Source organism: Urocitellus parryii, chromosome 5 (genome assembly GCF_045843805.1).
Source record: "Urocitellus parryii isolate mUroPar1 chromosome 5, mUroPar1.hap1, whole genome shotgun sequence".
Classification (NCBI taxonomy): Eukaryota; Metazoa; Chordata; class Mammalia; order Rodentia; family Sciuridae; genus Urocitellus; species Urocitellus parryii.
This window is the reverse complement of record NC_135535.1, coordinates 131,232,686-131,251,541: the sequence shown is the minus strand read 5'-3', so window position 1 is coordinate 131,251,541 and position 18,856 is coordinate 131,232,686. Positions and strand designations below refer to the sequence as shown.

At 35.8% G+C, this 18,856-nt stretch overlaps 1 protein-coding gene across 1 annotated transcript; it reads left to right on the top strand.

Annotated features, from left to right (window-relative positions):
• The first annotated feature begins 3,378 nt into the window (after positions 1-3,378).
• On the top strand, positions 3,379-16,304 carry LOC144255049 (uncharacterized). The gene is made up of 4 exons (XM_077799092.1): positions 3,379-3,554; positions 12,513-12,570; positions 12,671-12,822; positions 16,296-16,304. The coding sequence occupies exons 1-4, from the start codon at positions 3,393-3,395 to the stop codon at positions 16,302-16,304; spliced, it is 381 nt and encodes a 126-aa protein (XP_077655218.1). The 5' UTR covers positions 3,379-3,392.
• The last annotated feature ends 2,552 nt before the right edge of the window (positions 16,305-18,856 follow it).

Sequence of the window (18,856 nt, the reverse complement as noted above, 5' to 3'; positions counted from 1 at the left end):
GGTAAAAGTGTATTGCTCATTCTCTAAGAAGGTGTACTGTTTCTGTGTTTTTTTTTTTTTTTGGTCTCAGTTTGAAATATTATTTTAATATCATCAGATGATGTGTGAGGAATTGCTTTGTGTATATGCTAGGAATAGCCTTTATAGCCTACTTTGGAACCTGTTTATGAGAACATTCTATGAGAATGGTGAATATTCTACTATTATCTGAGTAAATATTCTGTAGACATTTTAAAGTCCTTTTGATCAAATGTACGCCTGAAGTCTGTAATTTTTGTTGATTTTTTTTTTCTGGATGATCACTCTATTTGTTAGAGTGATCAATTGTAGTGACCCACACGTATTAAATTGATGTTCATCTGTTTTTTCACTTTAAAAATATTTTTGCATGAAATTAGGGGCACTGATATCTTTAAAGCCATTAAAACTTCTTGATAAATTATTCCTTTTACCAGTAGGTAGTAATCTCCTTGTCATGTCTGGTTCTTTGTGGTTTGAAGTCTGCTTTGGCAAATATGAGAAGAGCCAGTGCTCCTTGCATTTGGCTTCCATTTGTATGAAATGGAAATATTCTGAGAGTCTCTTTGAATGTGATGTTTTTTTTTTTTTTTCTGACAGAAACATACAGTTGTGTCTTGATATTTTCCTTCAGTATTCCACTTAATGTCTTTTAATTGAATCGTGAAGCCCATTTACATTTAGTGTAAATGGTAGACAGGTATGTATTTTTTTCATGGTGCTTTGCTTTCTTTTAACATTGGAGTCACCCATAATTCACAGTTGCTTACCTACTCTAGTGACATTTATTCTTTCGCATGCTCTGTTTTTTTAATCTTTTTTATATGTAGGATTTCTTTGATTACCTTCAGCAGTGCTGGCTTAAATGGTCATGAATTGTTTTAGTTTACTCCCATGAAAGTGGTTTATGGGTTTTGATTGTTTCCTGCTAGTTTGCTGCATTTGTCCATGAGTTTCAGAAGTTTTCAGGTGCAGTTTCTTGGGTCTTGTAAACTGAGAATCATGTCATTGTGAAATAGAGCATAGTGTTAGGTCTTCTTTTCCTGGATGTATGCCTCTTCTTTCTCTTTTGTGGATAATAGCTCTGGTTAGAGTGACAAAGGAGTATTTTGAACAGAAGTGGTAAAAGCAGGCATCCCTGACATTTTCCAGTTTTTAGAAGTAATGCTTTAACTTTGTCTCTATATAGAATGAGGTTGGCCTTGGTTTTAGTATAAATATATTTCACAATATTGTGGTATGTTTTTACTCTTCCTGGTTTCTTGTGTTTTAACTTTTATTTTGTTAAATGCTTTTTCTGCTTCTATTGAGATACTCATGATGTTCTTGTCTTTTTGTGTCATGATGTGGTAAATGATAAGGGTTGTTTTCCCTATGTTCAGCCAACATTCCATCCCTAGAGTGCAACGCACTTGCTTGTAGTGGACTTCTTTTTCATGTGTTTACTGTGCAATTTACCAGTATTTTTTAAGAACATTTCCTTATATATATTTTCTATTTAATTGATTTTTTTAAATACACAACAGCAGTATGCATTACTATTCTTATTACACATATAGAGCACAATTTTTCATATCTTTGAATATAAAGTATGTTCATGCTAATTCCTGTCTTTATACATGTACTTTGTTTTTTTTGTATTATGATTCTTATTATTCATGTATACCATGATTTTTAATATCTCTGTATATAAAGTAAGTTGACACCATTTTTTGCCTTCATTCATGTACTTTAAATAATACTGTCCATCACATTCCACCATCCTTGCTAATCCCCTGCCCTCTCCCTTTCTCTCCCACCTCTCTTCCCTATCTACAATGCATCTATTCCACCCAAGTTCCCTCTACCTACCCCACTATGAGTCAGCCTCCTTATATCAGAGAAAACATTCAGCATTTGGTTTTTTGGGGATTAGCTAACTTAGTTAACATTACCTTGTCTAACGCCATCCATTACCTGTAAATGCCATGATTTTATTCTTTTACTGCTGAGTAATATTCCATTGTGTATGCCACACTTTTTTTATCCATTCATCCACTCACTGAAGGGCATCTAGGTTGGATCCACAGTTTAGCTATGGTGTATTCTGGTGCTATAAACATTGATATGCCTTGTCCCTGTAGTATGCTGTTTAAAACAAAACAAAACAAATTTCCTTTTATGTACATTAGGATTATTGGCCTGACGTTTTGTTTCCTTGATGTGTCTTTGTCTGATTTTGGAATCAGTGTGATTCTAACTTCATAGAGGAGTTTTGATGTGTCACATCCATTTTTTTCTTCATAGAATACTTTGAAGAGGATTGATGTTAATTCTTCATTGAAGGTCTGGTTGAAATCCATTGAGATCCCATTGTGTGCTTTTGCTTTTCATTGTGGCTGGGCTTTGAATAGTATCTTCTATTTCATAGCTTGAAATTGATCTTTTAATTTTCTATGTTGTCAAGGCTCAGTTTGGGGAGGTAATCTTAATGTAGAAATTTATCAATGTCTTTATGATTTTCTATGTGATTGGAGTATAAGTTTTGCAAATATTTTCTGATTAGCCTCTCTATTCCAATCTAAAGTTGTCTGTTTGATATTTACTTATACACCATAAATTTTAGACAATTGTATTTTTTCCTCTTTCTCTAATAAGCATGGCTTAAGGTTTATCCATTTTATCTTATTTTTTAAAAAAGACCAACTTTTTGTATCATTGTTGTTTTAGAAAATGTTTTGTTGTTTCCATTTCATGGATCTTGCCTCTGATTTTAATTTTTTCCCATCTTGTGCTGCATTTAGTGTTGATTTGTTCTTTTTCTATTACTTAGGTTATTTATTTGGGGAGTTTCTATTCTTGTAATGAATTAAATCAGTGTTCTGGGCTCTCCTCATTGAACCACTTTCATAATGCCTCTGAGTTTTGGATATGTTGTGTCTCTATTCTCTCTTACTTTTAAGTATTATGTTTTGTCCATGATGTCTTCTGCTATCCTTTGGTCAATCAGTAGCATGCATTTAGTTTATATTTGTTAGAGAAGCTTTTATTTTTTTATTATGTTGTTGATTTCTAATTTCATTCTATGATGATCTGATGGGATGCACGGTAAGTTTCCAATTATTTGGATGGACTGAGCGATGCTTTGTGGCCTCAGATGTGGTGTATTTTATAAAATGATCTGTGTGTTGCTGAGAAGAACTTTTATGTAATGCTTGCTCATTACACTTATCATGTTTTTTTCTTCCTAGACTGTCTGTGAAGAAAAAGGAGAAGTTAGTAAGTATTTTTGGCAATCCAAGAATGATGGTAATCTCTTTGAATACTTTCCATTCTTGTGGTGTTAATGACTTGAAATTACAGAGTTTCACATATATTTTACTTTGTTTTTTATCATGAAAGCAAAATGTGACCAGGACAAGCAAACAAATCAAGCCTCATGTGACAACAATGGTGATTCTGATAAAGGAGCAGAATGTATATTTTGGACTGGTCATGCCAGAAGAATCAAAGTCAAGAGCTTGCATGGTACTCCTCCTTTATCACCTGACTCGAAGGTAAGGCTCCTTGTAACAAATTTTTCCCCCTCCCCCTTTTTAACATATCATCCTCCATATCCTTATAATGGTAATACTGATCCTAAAAAGAAATATAAGGCCCCTAGTAGTTCACAATAGCAAATGAGTATAGCACCAAGAAAGAATTATGTGCAGGATTGAGATTTGTAGATGTTGGTAGAAGAAAAAATTTTCATGTACGCTGTTGAGGAAGGAAAGAAGTAGAAAGAAAACCAAATGAATAGCTGAAAGCTAGGTGAATCTTAAGGTTAGAAGGCAAAAAATTAGGAAGTAGTCTTTAAAGAAGAGCAAGGTAACTGTGTAGATTGAATAAGAGTGAAAACAAAGGACATATACTGCAAATGACAAAATTAGAGAAGTGAAGATTAGCAGGAACTGTAGACGAGAGTCTATTGAAACACTTGAAATTCATTTCAACTAAGAAGTGAAAGAAATATAATTTGTCTTTCTAGTTTTAGGAGTAACCACCCTCCTGATTTCCATAGTGTCTATAATAATATTCATACTTACAGATTAATTCTAGATAGGGCAGAGGAGTGGGAGGGAAAAGGAGAGGGCAGGGCATTAGCAAGGATGGTGGAATGTGATAGACATTATTATCCAAAGTACAAATATAAAGAAAGGCATGAATTGGTGTCAACCTACTTTATATACAACTAGAGATATGAAAAATTGTACTGTATATGTGTAATAAGAATTGTGATGCATTCTGCTGTCATTTATTTAAAAAATCAACAAAAAATAATATTCATCCTCAACAATAATGTTGAAGAATTCCTATTCTCCATATCATCATTGTAGTTTATTTCTTGTATTCTTAAATATTGACTTTCTGAATGGGTAAGATAGACTCTGAATTCAATTTTGATTTGCATGTTCCTGATGGCTAAAGACAGTGAATAGCACTTCATATAAATGCTGAGCAATTATATATTTTCCTTTCTGACCTCTCTGTTCATGTGCCATTGATTAAATGGGTTGTTTTTATTTCCAGTGCTAAATTTCAGTCTTATTTTATACTTATTATACCAGTCCTTTGTCAAAGATTAACCAGCAAGGATTTTCCTCCATGCAATAAACTTTCTCCTTACTTTAATAGTTTCATTTGCTCTTCTAAAGATTTTATTTGAGTGCACTTCTGTTTGTGTCATTTTGCTATTATTTCCTCTGCTATAATATTCCTGTTCGTAAAGCCTTAGTCTAGTTATATGATGAGATGTTTCCCCGGATTATCTAGAAGCATTAGCAGCACATCTACTCTGAATCTATATTTTGTATCTGCTTTGTGTTGTCTTGTGCATGGGGAGATATAGAGATCTATATCATTCTTCAACATATGGATATCCATTTTAACCAATACCATGTGTTTTTCTATAAAGTGCCTTATGGTTGAACATGAGTTGAGTTCATTGTGATATAATCATACATGCATTTTGTTGGTACCATTTCAGACCCAGGTTCCTCCCTTTCCTTTTTCTCCTCCCTCACCTTCCTCTCCTCTACTAGATACCTTTACATTCCTTTAATTCTTAATTTTTAATCAGTGCTTATTGAGATACATAAAAGTGGAGGTCACCATGATATACTTACACATGGACCTCAAGTAATTATGTCACATTCTTTGCACATTCCCTCTACGAATCTAACCTTTCTCCTTCCCCATCAGTCATTTTCTACTACACTAATCTTCCCTTAACTTCATGATATCCATTCCATCATTGTTCTTCTGTTGCTTTAGCTTTGCCTATGAGAGAGAACTTTTCTTTGCTTGATTTTCTCATTTCACTTATTGTATTTTGTACGACATTCTCCAATTTCATCCATTTATTGGCTGATAGAAAAAATCTCATTCAAAAAGACAGAGTAAAACTTTTCTATGTATATATACCACATTTATATTCCATTCAGTACATCTTGGCTACTTGTTTTGCTATAGACATTGATGTATTTGTATCCCCATTTGTCTGCTGATTTTACCACTTTGGACAAACACAGAGGAGTATATCTCCACATGGTGGTTTCATTCCCATTTTTTTGAGAAATCTCCATTCTCCCTCCCAGAGTGTTTGCACTAACTTGTCATCCCACCAACAATGTGTGAGTGTACCTTTTCTCCAAATTCTCTCTGACCTTTATTGTCTATATTCTTGATATTTAACATCCTAACTGAATTCAGAGGAAAATCTCTGTAGTTTTGACTTGCATTTCCTTGATCACTAGATATTTTGATCCTTTTTTCTTACATATTTAATCATTTATGTTTCTTCTCTTGAGAAATGTTTGCTTAGTTCTTATTCATTGACTTAATTGTGTTCATGATATTAAATGTTTTGTATTCTTTATATATTCTTATTTATTCCCTCTCAGGGGAGTTGTAGATAAGATTTTCTCCTCTTCTGTAGGTTCATTCTTCAATCTCTTTATCATTTCCTTTGTTGCCAGGTCCTTTTTCAAGAAACTTTCTTTTTCCATGCATTTGTTCTTGACATTTCTGTCCCGGAATCAGATGACTGCAAATTTGTGGATCTGTCTTTGCGTTTTCAGTCAGTTCTGGTTTGTTTTAATGTCAGGGTCATGCTGTTTTCCTTACTATTGCTCTGTGTTATACTTTGAAATTGTGTATTATATTGCATTCTGCATTGCTCTTATGTTTCAATTTTTATTTTCAATTTTTGGTCTTTTTTTCAATGAGATGAATTTCAGGATAATTTTTTTCCAGTTCCATGAATACCATCAGAGGTTTGATAGAAATTGCATAAAATCACTTTCTGAATACAGATATGTTCCCAACATCGTCTGCCTTTTCTTGAATATTAGATATTATCTGTTTTCTGATGATTTATTTTTCTTCTTCTTTTTGCTCTTGAGACTTCTTTAATTTCATTTTATCATTCTGCTATTTGCCTCTTTGAATTGGATTACTCCTACGTATGATTTTGCTTCTGCTATAAATGGAGATGTTATTCTAATTTCAGTTTCAGTGTGGTTGTTTTTATTGTATGGATGTATTCTTCATATTTGTATTGTGAAGTTATTTTTATTCCTGAAATTGCTAAAATTCTATATCCCATCTTAACTTCTTCTGGTAGAGCCTTGAGAATGTTCTCAAAGAGGATCACATGATCTGTACACAATAATTTGACTTCTTAACTTTTTATTTACTTTTCCTGTCTAATTGACTTCTTACTTTTTATTCACTTCCTCTTTCTAATTGCTCTGAATAAAATTTCATTGAGTGCCTTTAAATGTGAGATCTGGTGAACAAGCACACCTCATCCTTAGTTCTGAATCTAGAGAAAATGTCATAGATTTTCCACCATTCAATATGCCCTTTACTTTGGATTTGGAATACACAGACCTTATAATACTACAGCAAGTTTCTGATGTCTTCTGTTCTAAAAACTTCTCATTAAAGACTATTGAATTTTGTTAGAGGCTTCTTCTGTCCTGTATCTCTGAGGTATCCTGTAATTCTTGATTTCCATTGTTAAACCATTCATGAATTTTATTGTATATAATTATGGAAATATGTTGTTGAAATTGTTTTGCAGTATTTCATGAAGGTTTTTGCAAATATCTTCAAAATGAATATTATTAAATCTGTTTCTTTCCCTTTTGTTTTATTATCCAAATTTTCTGTAAGTGTGATTTTACCTCATTGAATGCATTTTCCAGTTTCTTCCCTTTTATATCCCTTGTTATCTTTGGGGGAGCATCAGTGTTGGTTCTTATTGGAAGGTCTGAAACAATTCAGCCATGAATCTCTGTGGTCCTGAGCTTTTGCTTTTGGAAGGCTGATTATTACTAGTTCAATATAATTGCATGCTGCTTGTCTGTTTAGATTTTCAGTATCCTTTTGATTCTATTTTTGTATGACATACATTTCTAGAACTCTATCCAATTCTTTTACATTTTCTACTTTTTATAATGTAAATTATCAAAATAGTGCTTCAAAATAAGCTTCAGGTTCAGGTTAGAAGATGAAATTAAAACCTTCCACGATAAACAAAAGTTAAAAGAATTCGCAGCTAGAAAACCATCTCTTCAAAAAATCCTTGGCAAAACATTACAGGAAGAGGAAATGGAAAATAACATTGATAACCAACAATGGGAGGTAGGACAGTAAAGGGGGGAAAGTAGTCAAAGAGGATAACAAATCAGGTTTAGTAACATCAATAAACAAATATGGATAGAAGAACAAACCATATCTCAATAATAACCCTAAATGTTAATGGCTTAAACTCACCAATTAAGAGACACAGGCTAGTAGAATGGATCACAAAACAAGACCCAACAATATGCTGTCTACAGGAGACGCATTTGATAGGAAAAGATGTACATAGACTGAAGGTGAAAGGTTGGGAAAAATCATATCACTCATATGGACCACGGAAACAAGCAGGAGTGTCCATACTCATATCTAATAAAATAGATTTCAAGCCAAAGCTAATCAAAAGGGATAAAGAAGGACACTTCATACTGCTCAAGGGAACCATACACCAACAAGACATAACAATCATAAATATATATGCCCCAAATAATGGAGCAGCCATGTTCATCAAGCAAACTCTTCTCAAGTTCAAGAGTCTAATAGACCACCATACAGTAATCATGGGAGACTTCAACACACCTCTCTCACCACTGGACAGATCTTCCAAACAAAAGTTAAATAAGGAAACTATAGAACTCAATAACACAATTAACAACCTAGACTTAATTGACATATATAGACTATACCACCCAACATCAAGTAGCTACACTTTTTTCTCAGCAGCACATGGAACCTTCTCAAAAATAGACCATATACTATGTCACAGGGCAACTCTTAGACAATACAAAGAGGTAGAGATAATACCATGCATCTTGTCTGATCATAATGGAATGAAACTGAAAATCAATGATAAAAGAAGAAAGGAAAAATCAAACATCACCTGGAGAATGAACAATAGGTTGCTGAGTGATCAATGGGTTTTAGAAGACATCAAGGAGGAAATTAAAAAATTCCTAGAGTTAAATGAAAACACAGACACAACATATCGGAATCTATGGGACACATTGAAAGCAGTTCTAAGAGGAAAATTCATTGCTTGGAGTTCATTCCTCAAAAAAAGAAAAAACCAACAAATAAATGATCTCATACTTCATCTCAAAATCCTAGAAAAAGAAGAGCAAAACAACAGCAAAAGAAGTAGAAGGCAAGAAATAATTAAAATCAGAGCTGAAATTAATGAAATTGAAACAAAAGAAACAATTGAAAAAATTGACAAAACTAAAAGCTGGTTCTTTGAAAAAATAAATAAAATTGACAGACCCTTAGCCATGCTAACGAAAAGAAGAAGAGAGAGAACCCAAATTACTAGCATACGGGATGAAAAAGGCAATATCACAACAGACACTTCAGAAATACAGAAGATAATCAGAAACTACTTTGAATCCTTATACTCCAATAAAATAGAAGATAGTGAAGGCATAGATAAATTCCTTGAGTCTTATGATCTGCCTAGATTGAGCCAGGAGGATATAGACAACCTAAACAGACCAATAACAATAGAGGAAATAGAAGAAACCATCAAAAGACTACCAACTAAGAAAAGCCCAGGACCGGATGGATATACAGCAGAGTTTTACAAAACCTTTAAAGAGGAACTAACACCAATACTTTTCAAGCTATTTCAGGAAATAGAAAAGGAGGGAGAACTTCCAAATTCGTTCTACGAGGCCAACATCACCCTGATTCCGAAACCAGACAAAGACACTTCAAAGAAAGAAAACTACAGACCAATATCTCTAATGAACCTTGATGCAAAAATCCTCAATAAAATTCTGGCGAATCGGATTCAAATACATATCAAAAAAATTATACACCATGATCAAGTAGGATTCATCCCTGGTATGCAAGGTTGGTTCAATATACGGAAATCAATAAATGTTATCCACCACATCAATAGACTTAAAAATAAGAACCATATGATCATATCGATAGATGCAGAAAAAGCTTTCGACAAAGTACAGCATCCCTTTATGTTCAAAACTCTAGAAAAATTAGGGATAACTGGATCATACCTCAACATTGTAAAAGCAATCTATGATAAGCCACAGGCCAGCATCATTCTGAATGGAGAAAAATTGAAGGCATTCCCTCTAAGATCTGGTACAAGACAGGGATGCCCTCTCTCACCACTTCTGTTCAACATAGTCCTCGAAATACTGGCCAGAGCAATTAGGCAGACGAAAGAAATTAAAGGCATAAAAATAGGAAAAGAAGAACTTAAATTATCACTATTTGCAGATGATATGATTCTATACCTAGCAGACCCAAAAGGGTCTACAAAGAAGCTATTAGAGCTAATAAATGAATTCAGCAAAGTGGCAGGATATAAGATCAACACGCATAAATCAAAGGCATTCCTGTATATCAGCGACAAATCCTCTGAAACGGAAATGAGGACAACTACTCCATTCACAATATCCCCCAAAAAAATAAAATACTTGGGAATCAACCTAACAAAAGAGGTGAAAGATTTATACAATGAAAATTACAGAACCCTAAAGAAAGACATAGAAGAAGACCTTAGAAGATGGAAAAATATACCCTGCTCATGGATAGGCAGAACTAACATCATCAAAATGGCGATATTACCAAAAGTCCTATATAAGTTCAATGCAATGCCAATCAAAATCCCAACAGCATATCTTGTAGAAATCGATAAAAGAATCATGAAATTCATATGGAACAATAAGAGACCCAGAATAGCAAAAACAATACTAAGCAGGAAGTGTGAATCAGGCGGTATAGCGATACCAGACTTCAAACTATACTACAGAGCAATAGTAACAAAAACAGCATGGTACTGGTACCAAAACAGGCGGGTGGACCAATGGTACAGAATAGAGGACACAGTAACCAATCCACAAAACTACAACTATCTTATTTTTGATAAAGGGGCTAAAAGCATGCAATGGAGGAAGGATAGCATCTTCAACAAATGGTGCTGGGAAAACTGGAAATCCATTTGTACCAAAATGAATCTGAATCCCTATCTCTCGCCGTGCACAAAAGTTAACTCAAAATGGATCAAGGAGCTTGATATTAAATCAGAGACATGGCATCTGATAGAAGAAAAAGTTGGTTATGACTTACACGCTGTGGGATCGGGCTCCAAATTCCTCAATAGGACACCCATAGCGCTAGAGTTAACAAATAGAATCAACAAATGGGACTTACTCAAACTAAAAAGTTTTTTCTCAGCAAAAGAAACAATAAGAGAGATAAACAGGGAGCCTACATCCTGGGAACAAATCTTTACTCCACACACTTCAGATAGAGCCCTAATAACCAGAATATACAAAGAACTCAAAAAATTAGACAATAAGATAACAAATAACCCAATCAATAAATGGGCCAAGGACCTGAACAGACACTTCTCAGAGGAGGACATACAATCAATCAACAAGTACATGAAAAAATGCTCACCATCGCTAGTAGTCAGAGAAATGCAAATCAAAACTACCCTAAGATACCATCTCACTCCAGTAAGACTGGCAGCCATTAGGAAGTCAAACAACAATAAGTGCTGGAGAGGATGCGGGGAAAAGGGCACTCTTGTTCATTGCTGGTGGGACTGCAAATTGGTGCAGCCAATTTGGAAAGCAGTATGGAGATTTCTTGGAAAGCTGGGAATGGAACCACCATTCGACCCAGCTATTCCCCTTCTCGGTCTATTCCCTAAAGCCCTAACAAGAGCATGCTACAGGGACACTGCTACATCGATGTTCATAGCAGCTCAATTCACGATAGCAAGACTGTGGAACCAGCCTAGATGCCCTTCAATAGATGAATGGATAAAAAAAAATATGGCATTTATATACTATGGAGTATTACTCTGCATTAAAAAATGACAAAATCATAGAATTTGGAGGGAAATGGATGGCATTAGAGCAGATTATGCTAAGTGAAGCTAGTCAATCTTTAAAAAACAAATTCCAAATGACTCCTTTGATATAAGGAGAGTGAACAAGGACAGGGTAGGGACGAAGAGCTTGAGAAGAAGATTTACATTAAACAGGGATGAGAGGTGGGAGGGAAAGGGAGTGAGAAGGGAAAGTGCATGGAAATGGAAGGCGATCCTCAGGGTTATAAAAAATGTCATATAAGAGGAAAGGAGGGGTAAGACAAGATAATACAAATGGAAGAAATGATTTACAGTAGAAGGGGTAGAGAGAGAAAAGGGGAGGGGAGGGGAGGCGAGGGGAGGGGAGGGGGGTTAGTAGAGAATAGGACAGACAGCAGAATACATCAGACACTAGAAAGGCAATATGTCAATCAATGGAAGGGAAACTGATGTGATACAGCAATTTGTATACGGGGTAAAAGCGGGAGTTCATAATCCATGTGAATCAACCATGTAATATGATGTATTAAGAACTATGTAATGTTATGAACGACCAATAAAAAAAAAAAATAAAAAAAAAATAGTGCTCTGGATTTCCCATTTATTAGCATTTAACTTTTTAATATAGTCCTTAATTGTCTTTGAATTTCGGAAACGTGTCTGTTGTAAGATCTATATTTGTGCCTGTAAATTTATTCATTTGTATTTTCTTTCTCTTTACTCTTTATAGTGTCTAAGTGTTTAGATATGTTGTGTCTTTATTCTCACTTTTAAGTATTCTTAGATATCATCCATGCTGTACTATTATTTACTCTAGAAGTGTTAGAATAGCTTTTATTTTTTATTGTATTGTTTCTTTCTAATTTCATTCCATTATCTGATGGCATGCCAGGAACCACGTCTCATGTTTTTGATGTATTAACTGGTGCTTTGTGGCCTCATATGTCGTCTGTTTTAGAAAATGATCTGTGCCCTTCAGAGAAGAAAGTGTATGTAAGACGTGCTCATTACAGTTACCATGTTTTTATCCTTTTTCCCTTTCTAGACTGTCCGTGAAGGGAAAGGAGAAGTTCGTAAATATTTTTGGCAATCCAGAAATGATGGTAATCTCTTTGAGACTGCTCATTTTTGTGCCGTTTATCAATTTGAAGTTAGAGAACATTTCATGAGTGTTTTACTTTGTTTTTTTTTTTTTCATAAAAGCAAAATATGACCAAAATAAGCACGGAAATCTAACGTTGCTAGACATCAGTGATTCTGATAATGAAGCAGAAAATACAGTTTGGAACACTTGTGCAAAAAATATGAAAGTAAAGAGCTTGCATGATATTCCTCCTACTTCACATGGCAAGAAGGTAAGATGCATTGTAAGACTTTTTTCCCAGGCCCTGTTAACATATCACCTCCCATATCCTCATAATGGTGACATTGATCCTAGAAAAAACTAGTTCCTACTAGTTCACCATAGCAAATAAGCACAGCATCAAGAAAGTCATGTGTGCCAGGACTGTGATTCGTAGAAGTTTTGGCGTGTATTCAGTGGTTAGGAATGCTCTTTCAGAAGGAAATAAGTAGAGTGAAAACCAAATGAATACCTAGGTGAATCTGAATGTGAGAAAGGAGAAAAATGGGAATTATTTCTGGAAGAAGAATGATATAATTATTTAGATTGAGTGAGAGAGTGGAGACAAAGAAGTACTACAAACACAACAAGAAGAGTGAAGTTAAGGATAGCTGGAACTGTAGAATAGATTCATCTGAAACACTTGGAATGCATTTTAATTAAAAAGTGAAAGAAATATAATTCTCACTTCTTTCAAATCTATGAAATACTTGTGTAGTTCCAATGTGCAGAGTTGTGTGAGTGGAATACTGGAATCAGTGAAGATCTTACCATGTGTAACAATTAAGTGGACAAGTCAGGCAGGGAGAGAGCCAGCCACATAAAAATGTAGCAGGAGAATATTGTGGACAGAGAGAACATTTGTTTACCATTCTTCTTCTTACATTGTGGAGTGGCAGGATCACAGGTGTTAGAAAACATGACCACAGTCATTTTGTGATTCTAAAATATACAAACATATGCATAAATATAACTACACATATTAGATACTTAATCAATTTCTTCACTTCCCAACTTATTGAGATTTGGAATAATTATTTTATCTGAGCAGTAATGAATTATAGATTGAAAATGATTAAGATGGTCAAAGTTTTGGGACAGTGCACATTGGTTTTACAGAATAGAGGATTTCACTGTGGTATACTTGCATACGTGTATAAGTTAGTTTGAAGCAGGTCACTCACAAAATATTATTCTATGTGTTCTTTTTTTAAATATAAGACATCCTAACATAAAACTAGTAGATTTCTCATTCATTGCCATTTAATGTTCCTTAGTAGTATCAAGTGGTCCTCTGGATTTCAAAAAACTGTTGGTTATAAGAACCACATTTTGGATAGTAAATTATTTCACTTGTATCTTCTGTCTCTCTCCTTTGGTTACTTTGGTTCAGATTTATAAGACTTGTTTCTCTTCTCAAAAACACAACTCTCTTTTTCGTTCATATTCTTTTTCATTCCTTTGGCATGAATATGTATCATTTGTTCATTTGTCCTGGATTTGCAGTGGGATTGTTCTTGTTTCCCTAAGACCTCGAGATTCATCTCTAGGCTATAGATTTGAGATCCCTCTGATAAGGTAGTTAGCCTTATAAGATATGTAGCCTTATCACTTATAAAGTTGAGATCCCTCTGATAAGGTATGTAGCCTTATAAGGTATGTAGCCACATTTATACTTTTCCTCTTTGACTGCATTCATTGTGTGTAGCAGACACTGGGATGTGTTTTTCTTTTCAGTTGATTCTAATGATCTATTAATCGTTTTGCTGATTTCTTGGAGGACTGATTCTTCATGCCAAAGTGTATATGGCTCATTGTCTTGTGATTGTGCTCTTTCTGTCCCTTTTTTTGGTGTGCATTTGAAATGTTATTTGAATGGCATCTGATAATATGAAAGGAATCACTTTGATTGTGGTGTGTACTTGCTAAGAATTGTCTTCATGGCCTATATGGAGTCTGTTTTAGAGCAAATTCCATAAGAAGCCTGAGTACAGCACTTTTTTTCTGAGGAAGTATTCCATAGATACCTGTAAAGTCCTCTGGATCAAAAAGTACAGTTGAATTCTGTAGGAATGGATGATATTTTGTCTGAACGAAATACCTCTTAGTGAGTTTGGCAGAGTGAAGTGACCCAAACTTGTTTTACAGGGCCCCTGTGTCCCTTTCCTTGGAGTAGTTTGTGGCTGATGTAATTGGGGGCATTGGTGTTCCAGGCACAGTCCTTTACCATTCTTTGTCACCTCTGGTTAATGGAGGGAGGGTTGAAGTCTGCTGTAGCAAATATGACAATAGCTATTGCTCCTTGCTGTTGGCATCCATCAGCATGAAATGCAAATACTATTTTCCATTCTTGCAATCTCTGCAACTCTGTGCATGTGAAGTACATTTTCTGCCGACAATATGCATTTGGGTCTTGATTTCTTCACTTAATATATTCGATGCAGTGCCTTTAATTGAAGAATCAATCTCATTTACATGTGGTATGAATGGTGAGAGGAACATGTTACTTGGTGCCATTTTGCTTCATTTGATTTCTGTTGGAGTCAGTCATAATTCACATAGCTTATGTATATTAAGATTTATTCATTCTCATGCTCCACACTGTCTGATTTTAATGTTCTTCTTTCACATGTAGGATTGTCTGAGTACTTTCAAGATTGCTTCCTTAGTGCCCCTGTATTGCTTTTAGTTTTCTCTTAGCAATTGAGTGATGGGTGTTAACTGCGTATTGTGCTCCTTTTCTCAATTGCTTTCTTTGTTCTAAATTTTTCTGGTGAACATTTAAAATCTTCTAAGTACAGAATCATGTTGTAGTAAAACCACGCTACTTTTAGCTGCTGGTTTCCTATATAAAATACTTCCTTCTTCTCCTTGGCCTAATAGCGCTGGCTAGAGTGACACAGAATGTTTTGAAAGAAATGATAAAAGCGGGGCATCTCTGTCTTGTTTCAGGTCTAAGAAACATGGTTTGTGTTGTCTCAGTTTTGAATGAGATTGACCTCGCATTTACCATAAAAAGCTTTTACTATCACGTGTTTTTCTTGTGTTTTGAACCCTTATTTTGAGAAATGCTTATCCTGCCACTATTGAGAATACCTAAGATTCTGGTCTCTGTGTGTGTTGGTATGGTGAATGGCGTCTGTTGGTTTCCATCTATGGAGCCAAAGTTGTATCCCTAGATGAAACACATGGGATTGTGGTGTCCTATCTTTTTCTTCTGCTTTGGAAAGTGAATTGCCCATATTTGATTAAGATCTTCTGCATTTATTTTCATAAAGATTATTGGCCTCAAGTTTTGTATCTTCATGTGTCTTTATCTGATTTTGAAATCCTGGGTATGCAACATTCATAGAATGAGTCTGGCTGGGTTCCCTTCATTTCCCATGAATGGAATGTTTTTTTTTTTTTTTTTTTTTGGGGGGGGGGGGTTCTATTAACGCTTTTTGGAAGGTCTGGTTGAACCGGGACTAGGCTTCCATTGGGTCCTGGGCTTTGCTTTGTTGGTAGGCTTTTGAGCATATCTTCAATTTCATGGCTTGATTTGGAACTGTTTGAATTTGTGATGTACATTTGGGTAGGCAATGTTGGTATAAGTTTCCCAAATACTTTCTGATTATCCTCTCCATTTCATTGTGCTCCATGGTGATTGTTCCTTTTCATCCCAAATTTCAGGAAATTGAGGCTTGTCCTTCTTTCTCTGTATAGTGTGCATAAACTTTAATCAAATTTATGGTTGGTTTCAAAGAACCAAGTTTGTATATTGTTGATTTTGTTGGAACTTGTTGTTTTCATTTCGTAAAGTTTGGTTCTGATTTCAGTTATTTGCCATCTAGGGCTGCTTTCAGTGTCGATTTCTTCTTTTTCCATGGCCTTGAAATGTAATGGGAGGTTTTCTGTTCTCTTAAGGAATAAGATCCGGGCTCTGAACCTTCTTCTCTGAACCACGTTCCGAGTATCCCTGGGTTGTGGGTAGGTTGTGTGGCTCTTCTCAGTAACCTTGAAGTATGGTTTATTTCATCTCTCGAGTCTTCTGCTCTCCAGTCGTTGATCACTCAGTCGAGGGGGCGTGAGGGGCTCCTGTGTTTTATTTCTACTGTTGATTTCTGATTTCATTGCATAAAAGTCTGATGGAACGCCAGGCATTCTCCCTAATTGTTTCCTAGGAACTGATCCTTGCTTTGTGGCATCAGATGTGGTGTGTTTCAGGAAACTATCTCTGTGCTTCCGAGAAGAAAGTGTCTTTATAGTGCTTGCTAATTCCTGGCATCCTGTGTTTTTCCTTCCCAGAATGCCCCTGAGGAAAAAGAGGAAGTGTGTGAAAATCCCCGGCAGTCCAGGAATCATGGTAATGTCTTTGAAGAGTGCCAAATGTGCTATTGATTGACTTACAGTTACACAGAGTTTCATGTGTGTTTTACTTTGACTTCTTCCCAAAACAGGAAAAATCGACCTCGGGAAACAACAACACCGAGCCTTGCTGGACAACAGTCCTACTGAGACTGAAAGAGAACATGTGGTTTCCACCCCCCGTTTAGTGCCTTCCACGAAGAAGGGCTTGCGTGATGCTACCCCTTCATCACCTGACCCCAAAGTAAGGCATGTTTTAATACTTGTTTCCCGTCCCCTGGCCACATCTTTGATTTCTTCTTCTGTTTTTTGTTGGTGTTTTCATCTATTATATCATCTGTTATATCCTCATAATGTTGACAATGATCCTACATAGAGGGCCCCTAACCTCAGGGCCACAAAAGAAAATGAGTGTCTCACCAGGAGAGGCATAAGGACAGGACTGTGCTTTGTGGGAGTCAAGAACTGTCAGGCCTGCGAATGGGGAATAAAGAACTAGAAAGCAAAGCCAATAAGTAGCTACTGGAAGCTGGAAGAGAGATTTTCATGAGCCCAAATAAACCATTGTTTGAGTGCTGACTAGAGTTTTTCAGTCAAGAGTGGGCATTGCTACAGCTGGGCCCTTTTGAGTTTCAGGAGTCAGCTCCATTCGGATTCCCATAGTGGATGTAGTAATAAGCATCCTCACCAACAATGTTGAAGCATTTCTATTTCCACATGATCATCAGAGTGTGTTATTTGTGTTCTCAACATTACCTTCCCGAATGGGGGAAGATGGACTCGCTGTTGAAATTTGATTTGCATGTCCCTCATGTGTGAAGACTGGGATTGTTACGACCTTGATGAGCTGAGCGATTATCCATGTTCCTTTGTGTACTTCGTGATCATGTGCCCTTGGGTAAATGGGTTGTTTGTCTTCCCACAGCTCAGTACCTTTAGCTGTTTATGTACATATTATTATGGCAATCCACGGTCCAAGAGAAACTGGCAAAAACTCATCTCCTAGGCTATATGCCTTCTCCTCACCCTGTGAATGGTTTTCTTTGCTGTTCTGCAGATTGAATTTGGACGCACTCATGTTCACCCCTTCTTGCGAGCACGTTCTCACGTGCAATATTCCTCTTCCTAAAGACTTATCTGATGCCTCTATTCGGAGGTGTTTTCCCTGTATTCCTTCCAATGGCTGCCATGTTTCTCATTTGTTATATCTAGGTTTGTTATCCCTCTTGTGTGGTGTTGTGCATAAGAAGAAACAGAGACCTAGTTTCACTCTTCTTGGTATGGATATCCAGTTTGCAAAATTCCATCCTTTGTTTTGCTTTTGCATTGCATTAAACATGTACATGATAGTTGGGTTCCTATGGACATATTCATAAACGTGTTTTTTTTACACCATACAGACCCTGGTTCCTGCCTCTTATTTCCCTGCACCCTCAACTGGCTCTAATCTACTGGTCTACCTACCATGCATTCATTTATTTAGTGGTTTTTGATAGATATACATTGAATTGCAATTCACCATGATATAATTTCAGGCTTGTAGAGAATTGTCATCAACATTCCCTCCACTACCCTAACTCTTGTGTCCCCCCAAAGATCTTTTTCTGCTCTACCAGGCTTTGCTTTCACTTCAGGATATCCATGCCTACCTTGTTCCTAGTAGGTTGCTTTACCTTCAGCCTTGATTGGAATCTTTTCAATGCTCCATATTCTCCTATGACTTATTGAATTGAGCATGGGATTCTCCACTTCCTTCCTCTCATCGAAAATGGTATGAGTTCATTCTTCAACAAATGCTAAAACTTGTTCGTGTATATACGCCTCATTGTATCATCCATTCAACATGTCGCTGCTGGTAAGGTTTGTGCGGCTGCAGACATTGATACACTTGTGTCTCTGATGGTCAGCTGAACACAAGA

Coding starts and splice junctions, on each gene's coding strand:
- LOC144255049 (XM_077799092.1), top strand. CDS start 3,393: ATGAAAGCAAAATGTGACCAGGACAAGCAAACAAATCAAGCCTCATGT. Junction 3,555..12,512: donor CTTTATCACCTGACTCGAAG/GTAAGGCTCCTT, acceptor TTCCCTTTCTAG/ACTGTCCGTGAAGGGAAAGG. Junction 12,571..12,670: donor TTGGCAATCCAGAAATGATG/GTAATCTCTTTG, acceptor TTTTCATAAAAG/CAAAATATGACCAAAATAAG.